This window comes from Panthera tigris, chromosome E2, assembly GCF_018350195.1.
Source record: "Panthera tigris isolate Pti1 chromosome E2, P.tigris_Pti1_mat1.1, whole genome shotgun sequence".
Lineage (NCBI taxonomy): Eukaryota > Metazoa > Chordata > Mammalia > Carnivora > Felidae > Panthera > Panthera tigris.
The window spans coordinates 1444645-1457743 of NC_056674.1; the positions used below are offsets into that span (position 1 = coordinate 1444645).

At 50.7% G+C, this 13099-nt stretch overlaps 1 protein-coding gene and 1 long non-coding RNA gene across 8 annotated transcripts in view; one reads left to right on the top strand and one right to left on the bottom strand.

The window, feature by feature from the left end:
• Positions 1-13099, bottom strand: part of LOC102955052 (zinc finger protein 548-like) — a 20069-nt gene continuing 6970 nt past the window's right edge. Inside the window, exons 1-5 of one of the 7 annotated variants that reach the window (XM_042970673.1) lie at positions 9114-9320; positions 7926-8088; positions 7091-7132; positions 4179-4305; positions 1-2372 (exon numbers count right to left, since the gene is read on the bottom strand). In XM_042970673.1, the coding sequence (XP_042826607.1) occupies positions 847-2372; positions 4179-4305; positions 7091-7126 (1689 nt within the window). In that variant the 5' untranslated portion in view covers positions 7127-7132; positions 7926-8088; positions 9114-9320 and the 3' untranslated portion in view covers positions 1-846. The other 6 variants (XM_042970678.1, XM_042970674.1, XM_007089515.3 and 3 more) reach the window with 6 other exon arrangements.
• LOC122234390 lies at positions 9530-11279 on the top strand. The gene is made up of 2 exons (XR_006212176.1): positions 9530-10301; positions 10979-11279. It is a non-coding gene; the product is annotated as an uncharacterized LOC122234390 (long non-coding RNA).

Sequence of the window (13099 nt, forward strand, 5' to 3'; positions counted from 1 at the left end):
GACACAGTATAAAAACATAGCTGCCAGGTGTGGTGGGTGGCGGGTAGAAGCTTGTCTCGTGGGTCTAGTTTCAATTTTGCCAGATGAAAGGAATTCTGGAAATAGGTTGCACAAATGTGTGAAATTTTTAACACTACTAAGTGCACAGAGACAGGGTAAGCTGTGCTAGGTGTGCACAACACACATGTAAAATAAAGAACTATATTACAGTGGTTCCCAGGGATAAATGAGAGCCGGTATTTGGCTGAAGTCTTTCCTCCTTTGCAATGTTCTCTGGTGTGAACTTTTTGGGGCCAAGAGGTTGGACTTTTAGATGAACAAACGCCCATATTTGTTGCACAGATAAGGTCTTCCTCCATTGTGAATTCTCTGAAGTGGAATGGGGCTGGAGTTGCACCTGAAGACCACACTGACTACACTCCAAGGTCTTCCCCAGTGACCTCTTGATGTCTAATGAATGGCGAACTGCACCAAAACAATTTCCCACGTTCACTACCCAGCAAAACCTTGGATTGTGAGTAACTTGTTCTGCAACTATTGCTCAAGACGAGCAAATATTTCTCATGAATGTTAACTTGATAAACGAGCTGTGTCTCGCAATACAAGTAGTAAGTGACGCCGAACATCCCATGATCACAACTGGGCCAGTGGTTCTTGAAATTCGCTTTGATAGATGGGTGCTCCGGGTTGCAAGCATGTTTCTGGAAGGAATTATACTCTCAAACCAAGGTTTTACTGTACTTCTAAGGTGCTTCTCCAGGGTAACGAGTTTAAAGTGGTACCTAAAAGATTCACCATATTCTCTGCATTTACATTTATAAGTTGCTTTACGAGTGTAATTCTCCGCTAATGGGTTGGAGTTGTATCTAAAGCCTTCTCCACATTTATGGTGCTCATAGATCTGTCTTCATTGTGGATTTTCTGGTGATGAACGAGGTGGGACTTTCTAATGAAGGCCTTCTGACATTTGCCACACTCATACGGCCTTTCTCCAGTGTGGATTTTCTGATGCTCAACAAGTATATGCTTGTGGCTAAAGGCTTTCCCGCATTCGCTGCACTCATAAGGCCTCTCTCCAGTGTGATTTCTCCAGTGTTTAATAAGGTTGGAGTTGTACCGAAAGAACTTCCCACACACGCTGCACTCATAAGGCCTTTCTCCAGTGTGAACCCTCTTATGTCTAATGAGTCTGCAGTGGTACCTAAAGGATTTCCCACACTCGCTGCACTCATAAGGCCTTTCTCCAGTGTGATTTTGCCAATGTTTCATGAGTTTGGACTTGTACCTAAAGAATTCCCCACACAAGCTGCACTCATAAGGCCTTTCTCCAGTGTGAACTCTTTGATGTCTAATGAGCGTAGAGGTGTACCTAAAGAATTTCCCACATTCCCTGCACTCATAAGGCCTTTCTCCAGTGTGAACCCTCTGATGTTTGATGAGTGTGGAATTGTACCTAAAGAACTTGCCACATTCATTGCACTCATAAGGCTTTTCTGCAGTGTGAACTCTCTGATGCCTAATGAACGTGGAGCTGTACCTGAAAAATTTCCCACATTCGCTGCATTCATAAGGCCTTTCTCCAGTATGAACCCTCTCGTGTCGTATGAGTCTATAGTTGTACCTAAAGAATTTCCCACATTCTCTACATTCATAAGGCCTTTCTCCATTGTGAAGTTTCTGATGTTTCATGAAGTTGGCATTGTACTTAAAGAATTCCCCACATTTGCTACATTCATAAGGGCTTAATCCAGTGTGAACTCTCTGGTGACTAACGAGTGTGGAGTTGTACCGAAAGAATTTCCCACATTCACTGCACTTAAAAGGCCTTTCTCCAGTGTGGATTTTCTGGTGCTGAACAAGGTGGAACTTTCTAGTGAAGGCCATCCCACATTTGCTGCACTCGTAAGGTCTTACTCCAGCGTGGATTTTCTGGTGCTCACCAAGTACCTGTTTTTGCCTGAAGGCCTTCCCACACTGAATGCGCTTGTAATCACTCTGTCCGCTTTCAAAGGCCTCCCCGCACTCGGGGTCCCTGTGTGGTTTCAATGCACTGCGAGGGGTCAGGTGCTGGGGCAGGCCTGTGCCGGCCGGACAGTCCTTTCCGTCTTTGCAGCACGTGCAGCTACTCTCTGCCACGTGAACACTGTCGTTCGTTGCAGAGGAAGGCCTCCCCTCCTCCCTTCTAGAAAACTGGTCTTCAGTCCATTCCTTTTGGTTTGCCCCACAAATATATAGTTCCTGGTCAGGGTACATTCCATCCTGCTCAGCCGAGGGCAACATGTCTTTCTCACACTGGGCCTCCTGGACGGAAGAGTCTGGCTTTGGAGTCCTGACCGGTGATGCCTCCTCGTCCTGTGCTCCATGCCAACAACCTGTAAGCAGAGAAATGCTGGTCAATCGCAGGCCGACTTTGGGATAAGACAGCCTCATCGGGAATTCGTGTCGGACACAACCACGAACGAAGCCATGGGACTGCTCATGGGCCAAGGGGCCTCGAGACGGTGAGAGGAAGGCCCGCTGTGCAGAGCTCAGCCTGGCCAGCGCCCACGATGGGACAGCCCTGACTCTGGGGAAGGACACAAGGGAGGGGGGCTGTCTCAGTCCATGTGGGCTACTATGACAAAACACCACAGACTGGGTGGCTTATTATAAACAATAGTGATTTATTTCTCACAGTTCTGGAGGCTGGATCAGGGTGCCGGCATGGTGGGGTGAGGGTCCTCTTCCGGGCTGCCAACTTCTCACTGTGTCCTCACATAGCTCAAGGGGCTGAGGGGTCGGTGGGGTCTCTTCTACAAGGGCACTAACTCCACCCATGAGAGCTCTGCCCTCACGACCGGGGCGCCATCTCCTAACACCACCACGCTGGGCACGAGATTTGCAACACAGGAATCAGTGGTGGGGGGTGAGAGCACAAACGCTTAAAACACAGCAGGTGGTGTGTAGGGAGGGGAGGCAGGGATTCAGGTCACTCCTGGGCAAAGGGCTATGTCTGCTGGTGACTGGTGAGCACTGTGTAGGAAACGGTAGACAGACTAGAAATACCTACCTAACCACAACAGAGACACTGTAATTCAAAACTATTTAAGGATACACACAGACCTCACAATATCCTACGTACAGTCGGATGTTGGAGAGCCTGTGAAGGCAGTGATGAGACAGAATTAGAGGTGAAGGCTAACAGGTGTTGGATTGTGGCAGAAAGGGGATCAGAATTCAGAGTAGAAGTGAAAATGGGAAAGAAAAGGTAGAAATGAGGTCTGGTGGGGTGCCTGGTTGGCTCAGTTGGCTAAGTGTTCAACTTCAGTTCAGTTCATGATTTTGCACTTCATGGGTTTGAGCCAGTGTCGGGCTCTGTGCTGACAGCTCAGAGCCTGGACCCTGCTTCGGATTCTGTGTCTCCCCCTCTCCCTGCCCTGCTCGCACTCTGTTTCTCTCTCTCTCAAAAATAAATAAATGTTAAAAAAAAAAAGAAAAGAAAAGAAATGAAGTCTGGCCTGTCCTGACACCAAACGATGGTGGACAAAGGACAGATTGCCAGCTCTGACACACATCTTTCCCCAGCCCCATGGCACCAGGGCCACGTGCTTTTGAGTGCCTCTTGCCACTGATGTAGTAATGCCGGCCTATTAGGTACCCAGGGTCCTCCCCATGGCTCAAGGTGAGCACTGATGTGGCACCTGATACAGGCCAGTCCTCAGTGAAAGAAAGGAAAAGGAATGGCCAGCACACGACCAGAGCAACTCAACACAGGACATCTGACATCTTAAAATTCCAAGAACTTCACAGGACACACTGTAGAAACAACCCAGTGTGCCCTCAAATTAGTAACTAGGTTGGTGCCTGCCATTCCTGGCACAGGCAGGAGGACCCAAGAAATGTCAGCAGGAGGAAGGGGGAAAGCCTGGGGCACCACAGTTCCAAGCATCTAGACTAAGTAACCACATCAGGGACAAGCCAGGTCTGAGGGATCTCTCAGACAAACGTGAACATCTCTGACTTCTGAGCCCTGGGACCTGCTGGGGAGGAGCGGGTGCAGGGCACACAGCCCAGTCCTGCCAGGAGACCAGGAGAGGAAGAAGGACCCTTGGTCTTGTGGGAAGGACAGAGCTACCCCTGGGGAAAAGGGGCAGAACAGAGCCCAGCCCAAGACGCGGGGCTCAGTGTGAGGGCCTTACCTAGGGAGGACAGAAGCGCCAAGTTCTCCATCATCACAGCACGGTACAGGAGTCTCTGAGCTCCATCAAGGAGGCCCCACTCTTCCTGGGAGAAGTGTATGGCCACGTCCTCAAAGACCACGCGGCTCTGCCAGAAGTGGATCGGTTTGGCTCATGAACAGCTTCTTATGTTGACTGTGTCCTGAGAATTCTGCATTTATCTATTGGCCATCCACTAACTACAGGGCTAAACTGACGGTCAAATCTGTTTGCATCTCCTCTGATACCCAGAGCCCACACTCTGAGCCACCTCCTTCACTGACTCACACAAGTCAACACCACCCCCGCCCCCCGCCCTAAATCAACCAGGGCCAGGTACCAGACAACCAGGGCCATCTCTTCTACCCCAGATACACTAAAATTATACAGAATAGCCATCCCTGGGGCGCCTGGGTGGCGCAGTCGGTTAAGCGTCCGACTTCAGCCAGGTCACGATCTCACGGTCCGTGAGTTCGAGCCCCGCGTCAGGCTCTGGGCTGATGGCTCGGAGCCTGGAGCCTGTTTCCGATTCTGTGTCTCCCTCTCTCTCTGACCCTCCCCCGTTCATGCTCTGTCTCTCTCTGTCCCAAAAATAAAAAAACAAAAAACAACAACAAAAAAAAACAAAAAAAACACGTTGAAAAAAAAAAAGAAAATTAAAAAAAAAGAATAGCCATCCCTAAGCTGTTCGCCCTACCCTTCCTGCATTTCTCCCACAGAGTCAAATAAACTCTGCTAAAATGATTCCCTTTGCTGGTGGTTATGCCTCCTAACCAAATCTGATGCTCCCGTGTGGCCCTGTGTTACAGCCTCCTCGACAAATAGAATAAAAAACCTTTCAGCGTCATCGGTCTCCACGTCATCGCTCGCCCGCTTCCGTGAACTGAAATCCTGTGAGTGCCATTCCTGATACACTTCTCTCCCCTGGACCTTCGGTCCTCCCCGCACACAGCCATCCCCGCTCACCCTCCTCCCCGACTTCCCAACGTCGAAGACTCACCAACTGCTGGCGGCACTGGCGCCTGCTCTCGTCACCACTGATCGCTGTGTTCAGAGCACGGCATGAAGGGAGGAAGACCCCACGTAGCCTGTGGGCTCAGCGATGTGGGCCTCTCCCCATCTCCCGCTGGCCAGTTTCCCTGGGGTTCCCCGGGTCCGACTCCCCAGTGAACTCGGACTCGTCCCTTTCCCTTAAGCACCTGGAGCTATCCACACTCCTCTTCACCTGCATATCGCTCCTGGGACTCCTCTCCCTCCCGACGCTGACCCCTCCACAGACACCCCCCAGACACCCCGGGCCCACGCTGGCATTTCCTTCACTTCCCCAGAGGCCATTCTGCACATGGAACCCAGGCAGTGCATGGAGATGCATCCAGGATCCAATTCAGGCCCAGTTCTGCCCCTGAACACAGGGAGTCCCCAGGTCCCCCAGCGCCAGGCCAGCCTCCAGCCTTGCTTTAAAGGTCCCCCTGCCAGGCCCTGCTTCTTGCTTCATCCTCAGCCACCCTGCCCACGTAAGGACCTCACATACCTTCAGCCCCTGCACCTTCTCTATTCCACCCACCGCCCCGTAACCAACTGTCCCGTAAGCAGTCAGAACCTCCCCGTCTCCTTTGAAGGCCAGGGACACTCATGTAGCACCCACACACCCATCCACATTAGGTCTGGCAGCTCTTCAAGCTGATCCACCGCCCCCTTAACATCTAGCTCATGTGCACGCCGGTCTCAGAAGACTTTCTCGCTCCCACCCCACCATCTCTCCCTCTCTGTTCTGTCTCTCACACACACTCACACACAGACACTCGGATTCCTCAGCTTTAGGGGGCCTGGAACCCCACCCAGGTGCCCAATCAAGGAACCCCGTACTCAGGCCACACCCTTTGTCCCATCCCTGCTCCCCTAATGGCATCGCCCCCACGACCTAGCGATGCTACCTCCCGGAGCTGGTCCACAGCTCCTCCGAGCCCACACCCAGCCCCCACACTGCGGCTGCCTCCAACCTGAATCTACCCCCGGAGCTCCAGACCTCCGTGTCAAAGTGCCCACGTGACCCCTCCCCTTGGGGCCCCTGGAATATCTGAGACTAGAGAAAAATGGAGTCTTCACATTCCACCTGGAAAGTCCTCATACAGCTGACTTCCTCCATTTTAGTTGAAGCACCCATCCTTGCAAACAAGGCCAAAAACCCGGGGCACCCCAACCCTTCCCTCTATCCCACCTCCTCATCTCCCCGAGTCTCTCCGTCACAAAATATGAGCAGCCATGATTCAAAATACACCCAGAAACCAGCGACTCCTCTACTTCCACAGCCACCGCTCCCATGTAGCCACAACACTCACCCACACTGTCGCCCGGGCCTCCCTACCTTCACCCACACCCCCTCCCCCCTGTGTTTTCCACTCCGCAAAGGGAGCCTGTTAAAATTGGGGTCACACCACCTTCCTCTTCTGTTTCAAACCTTCCCTGCTTCCCACCAACCTCAGATTGGAGACCCCAAACCCCAGCTGTCACTGAAGGTCTGGTACCCGTGCACCCCTACCTACCCCCAACCTGGCTTCCCATTCTTACCAGGTATGAGAGACCTGTAGTTTCCCCAACATCCCAGCTAAGTCGCACCTACAGGCATGTGAACATTCTGAATCCTGCGGCCAGGATTCCCTGCCACGTCTTACCACATCACTTGTTAGAAACGGGAACCCCTCCACATACAATCTAATACCAAATGTAGGATCCCGGGCCTGAGGGAAGCACATGGTCCTCAGGCTCAAGAGAGCGAGGACAGGAGAAGGCTCCTGTGACAGGGCACTGCCACTCCCTGGGGGCATATACACAGCATGCCAAAACTACCTGGGTGACAATCGGGATGGCTGAAAGGTGCGACACCCTCCACTCACCTGCACGGGGTCCATAAGCATTTCTGCCACCGCCATGGGACCCTATGGGAAGGAGACAGGAGACCATGAAAAATGGGTAACCGTGGAAGGATCTTATGAACTGAGTTGGCCCACCAGCTGTGCCCTGCCCTGGAGCAAAGTGATCTCAGCCTCATGGTCTAAGTTCAGCTCCTCAAAAAACAGGTTGCCTCTTATGGATGGGGTAACTGAGCATCCATGGGAAACCCTGAGCATCCCTGAGCCTAAGGGGGAAAAGTGCTTATGGGGATAAGAATGCTTTCAACCTCATTGGGTTCATATTGGTACCGAAACGTCAGGAGTACATACTATGTAACAGATCTTACTGTCCATAGAATCCAGTTTTGTGGATTTTCAGGGCAAATGAAGTGCTAGGATTTTGAAATTTAAGGTCTTTATGTTTACTGCTTTTTACGATTTCAGGAAATGTACATCAAACTTTATATTGTAAACAGATTAAAATTAATCTCAAATAAATTACGAAGTTTTTGCATAAGTTTAACTTGTTGAAGAGGTTCATTTCTAATTATCTACCCATGTATACATATTTAGAAGAATTTTTTTAATGTTTTGTTTAGAGACAGAGAGAGAGAGTGAGCAGGGGAGGGGAGGAGAGAGAGCGAGACACAATCCAAAGCAGGCTGCAGGGTCCGAGCTGTCAGTACAGAGCCGGACACAGGCTAGAACTTACAAACCGCGAGATCATGACGTGAGCCGAAGTTGGATGCTTAACCGACTGAGCCACCCAAGTGCCCCATACATATTTAGAAGAATATTAATTAGTGCTTAAGTCAACAAATTTTTTATACATTCTTACGTTGGCCAGTTGTAGGAAAAGGTTGGGTACGCAGACAAGCCGCTGGTCCACACAGCGACAAGAACTGCTGCTACTTAATCCTCAGAAGGGGGCTTGTTGGAGGCCCTGGACCGGACAGCGGCTCATCCCACTGGCCCTGAGGGGTAGGGCTGACAAGCATGCCCTGTGTGGGACCCCGCCACTCCATCAGCCTGGAGGACATTTCCCTTGCTCCACAGAGAGTGGTCCTGAGGGCCGGCTGAGCCCACAGGTGTAGAGTCTACACCAGTACACACACTGCCCCACCGAAGGGCAGTTCCTCACCCCACCAAGGCCTCCCTTCCTAGAGATGCAGAAGGATCTCTCCTACAGCAAATCTCTTTTCCGGAGGAAGCATCAGGGATGCCAACGCCTGCTTCCCATGCCCTACCCGTCAACTCTGAGCCCTCAACTTCCTCATCATCTGAAATCATCTTAAGACTCCCTCCTTGGTCGGGTCCTCAGGCCAGACTCTGGAGCAGTGCACACCCTCCACACCTTGGACAGCTCCAGCCCAGCTCCCTTCCCCGTCCTCCAGACCCTCACTTCTACGGACCCACGTCATGTCTCCACCCTCAGATATCTCAGCATCAACATGTCCAAACCGAACTCATGATCTCCCCGAAACCTGCCCGCTGGGCTCGCTTCCCCACCTCCGTTCTCTCAGATGTTCAGGCAAGGAAGCCCTGACCTGGTCCTTCACTCCCCACTTGTGCTCACAGCTACAGGCGACGCAGCAGGAAACCCCGTCGGCTCTGTTGCCCGACTCTGCAGAATCTCCTCGCATCTCCCTCCACGGCCACCGCCCTGGCCCAACCTCCACCATGACTGCCCGGGGTGGTTCCTCAGCAGCCTCCCCGTCCTGCTCTCCCCTAGCCTAACCGATCTCTGGGCGCGCACCTCCCACCCCCGCCCTGGACCCCCGACCCCGGAAGATCCCAGCCGCGCACGCCGCCCCTGCAGGCGACACTCCGCCCCGACCCCTGGGCCCCCGGCCCCGACTCAGAAGCCCCTGCGGGCCCTCCTACGCCCCACCGCAGTGGGGGGGCCGGGACCCCGAACCAGGACGCCCTCCGCTCCCGCCCCGGGGGCCTGACTGCGGGGAGCCGAGCGGGCGGGGAGAGGAGGGGCGGGGCGGGCGGCCGAGGGCCCGGGGGTCGCAGCACCCACCTGCGCCGGCTTCACCGGCGCGGCTTCGGCCTCCGACCAGTGGGAAGAGCGGGGCGGGACGCGGCGGGCGACCGGACGGGGGCGAGGGCGCCTCGCAGCCGCCTCAGCGATGAGGACAGCGACTCCCTCCGCGCCCTCCCACTCCGTCACCTCTGCGCCAACCAAGCACCTGAGAAGCCCTGAACCCGTGAAACCGAGAGCAACTAAAACGACACCGAGAGTGGACGCCGGAAGTCTCGCCCCCCACCCAGTGCGCACGCATGCCAACGTCACCCTCTCGTGTCTTCATTGGCTCAGCCGCCGCCGACGCGCCGCAGACTTATGGGTAATGTGGTTAACCGCCGCCACCACCAACCCACCGCGCAGACTAACGCCCTCCTCCCAGCTAGCGGACGAAGCGCCGGAGGCTAGTGGGGGGCGCTGGGAATTGGAGTTCCGCTGCTCCGAAGGAGGGGCGGGGGAGGAGGGGGAGGTGTCTTCGCCTGCTTTTAAAGGGGACGGACCCAGATTTCTCGGCGCACAGTCCGGCAGTCACAGAAAGGTTAGGGACCTGTTACTTCATATGCTACGATGCAAGGGAGGTTCCCAAAAGCTACAATGCAAAGGGACACACCACATCAGGACAACGGGTCCACTCAGCGCTGCCAACTACCTCGTCGCTTTTCAAATACAGGCTGAATCTCTGGAGTCTGTTTTAATGAGCCTTGTATTTGTCCCAGGACAAGAAAGAAAAGGCTTCGGACAGAGCCATGGAGGGGAAGGTGGGGGCAGCATGATGGGGCATCACCCAGGTGGGGAGAAAGGGCCAAGCTCTGCCTCGGTTTCCTGGAAAAACCTCTTTCCTACCTGTGCAGTCAGTCACTGGTTGTGTTTGAACCCAGTGAGTAACACAGTTCTTCAAATACTACTGCTTCTGAGACATTTTTCAATTTCAGATTAAGAATCTGAAATCTGGAAAGAATAGTAACTTAATACACGCCATCTTCTGCCAGGACGGTGTGGCCCCTTCCGTAAGTCGAGGCACCTGTAAGAAAGGAGCAGCCTGTCCTACAGACAAAGGTGACGGATCCACTCTCCTGTCCTTGCTGGGAAGTGATTCTCATTTCACCTGAAATTCTACCACTGGTGTCCTTACCGGACGTCGAAATCATCTGTGAAAAACACTTGTGAAACGGAAATTACTGAAAGGTATTAATAATGATCAGTTATTCAAAGAGAGTAGCAGAAATACAGCTGGGAAGACATAACTTGTTCACATTAAAAAAAAAAAAAAAAAAAAAAAGGAAGTTGAGATCTTAAGGAAGTTTGCCAGAACGTGAAATCTGAAAAGCCAGAGAATGAAGCTACGCTTATGGCTCTGCTTGAATCTGGCCACACTCAGGTTTTTGTCTTTTTTATACTTGAAAACGAGGCTATTAACTGCTTGGAGAAAGAGAGAGAGAGACACTATTTTGAAAGGCTTGCCTAGATGGTGAAAATGAACAGGGAAACTGTGCTGTGGGGGGTGTATTTACGTATCTGAGATGCACAGTACGCACCCACTGGGTTTCAGGCTTTCCAGTAGGTGCACAGGACACATCGGGGGGAGAGCTGCCAGCCGCTCTCTGTATCCCGACTGTTCTGTGTTTTCTCCATTTGTCTCTTTAGCGTTCATCTGAAGGCCAAACTAACAAAGGTGTGTACTCCTCTCTTCCTAGTCAGTTTTACAGGCTTGCAGAGCTCTTATTACAAACAGCTCAAGAACCAGCCCTAATGTGTGTTTCTGCTTCCTGCCCCACGAAGCATGTCCCCACCTGGGGACTCCCTGACACATCGGTCATAAAGGCATAATCTCAGTGCCCCCTCCCGCCCTGTCCTTCCTGCAGGTGACATGGTTTTGTGCGGACCTCCGAGGTGTGCCAGGCCTCTTATTTCTGGGTATGTAGAGTGTAGCTAAGCTACTTCCTGGTGTCACTGTCTCAGCATCCATTTTGTTTGGCCAAGCGGCCTGCAGGGGACTTTACATTGACATCCACTTCCTCATGGAAGTACATGTCCTAGATTACAGCCTGAAGAGTCACAAGCAAATGTAAGTTCCTGACAGGACTTCCCAAAGGCCCTTGTAATGACCCCACCATTCAGCACCCTGTGCGGTACTTAATAAATGTTAATCTACCAGTTACAACACAGGAGACTGTTGAGTAGCACAACTTGCCTTCCAATGGCATCGACCTCTCCATGTTGCACTCAGTCACCTTTATAAAGACCCTGGCGCGATTCAAAGACATGTCCTGTGTTTAATGATTTGGTCTTGATTCCTATACTGATTTTGTCAGGACACCCTAAATATCCTGTATTCAGGTTTTTACAATATGTTCCTAAAAAAGTCAGTAGTTAGGAACTTGATTAGTTACTAGCACCTTCTGTAATTTTTGCTCAAACTTCCCACTTAAGAGCAACCGGAGAAAGTCAAATATGTACACTTAACAAATCACACAGGATCCCCACTTCTACTTACCCCACCCCCACCCTGCCACTGCACCCTCACACCAGCATCCTACAACCAGGGCACTCCTGAAACCTTACCTTTTTTCCATTACAGAGCATTCCCCCTCTTCTGTGTGCCTCTTTCTCCCAAAAGCAGGAGATGGTAAACACACAGATACTATTTATAAAGATTAGAACAAAACTCACTGGAATAGAAAAAAGAAAAACACTAGAGGGGCACCTGGGTGGCTCAGTCAGTTAAGCGTCCGACTTCGGCTCAGGTCATGATCTCACGGTTTGTGAGTTGGAGCCCCGGGTTGGGCTCTGTGCTGACGGCTCAGAGCCTGGAGCCTGCTTCGGATTCTGTGTCTCCCTCTCTCTCTACCCGTCTCCTACTCCCACTCTGTCTCTCTCTCTCAAAAATAAACACTTAAAAAAAAAGAAAAAAACACTATAAAAATTGATGAAAATAAAAAGCTGGTTCTTTCAAAAAATTATTGAAATTGGTAACTTTAGGTAGGTCAAGAACATAAGAGCAACTAAGAAAACCAGGTATGAAGGGGAAATATGACTACTGACCCTGCAGAAATTAAGAGCATCATAAGGAAATATCATGGGCAACTTTACCCATCAAATTTAAACAATCTACAGGAAATGTACAAATTCCTTAAAAGATGATTAAATATGACATAAGAGGAAAATCTAAAGAGAACTACACAAAGTAATAGTAACTGAAAATCTTCCCACAAGGAAATCCCAAGCCCAGATGCCTTCAGTAGGGAATTCTACCATTTAAAACAAGAAATGCCACTAGTCTTCACAAATTCTTCCAGAAAATAAAGAAGAAACATTTCCCAACACATTCTATGAGGTTAAGATTCTTTTGATCTCAAAGTGAGATAGAGACAACACAAGAAAACCACAGACCAATTAACCCTTATCTATAAAGATATCAGATACATGAAAATTATCAGAAAAGGGCATCTGGGTGGCTCAGTAGGTTAAGCACCTGACTCTTGATTTCGGCTCAGGTCATGCTCTCACAGTCATGAGATTAGGCCCTGCACTAGGCTCCATGCTGGGCTTGGAGACTGCTTGGGATTCTCTCCCTCTCTCTCTAATCCTTCCCTGCTCATACATTCTCTTTCTCTCTCAAAATAAATAAACATTAAAAAATGTATGAAAATTATCAGAAAATCTGATTTTGCTGCATATCTTGAGAATAATACATCATGAGCAAGTGGGATTTGTCTGGGGAATGCAAGATGGGTTGATTTAACATCTGAAAATTAAAATTAATCAATGGAATACACCATATGAAGAGAATAAGAGACAAAAAAAAAAAAAAAAACACCACCACATACATGATCATCTCAACAGATGCAAAAATTGAAACTCAGAGCCCAGAAATAGGTCAACACAAATACCATCCACCTATCTCTGACAAAGAAGCAAGGACAACTCCATGGAGAAAGGATAATCTTTTCAAAGTGTGGTGCTAGAAGTGAAAAGCCACAAGT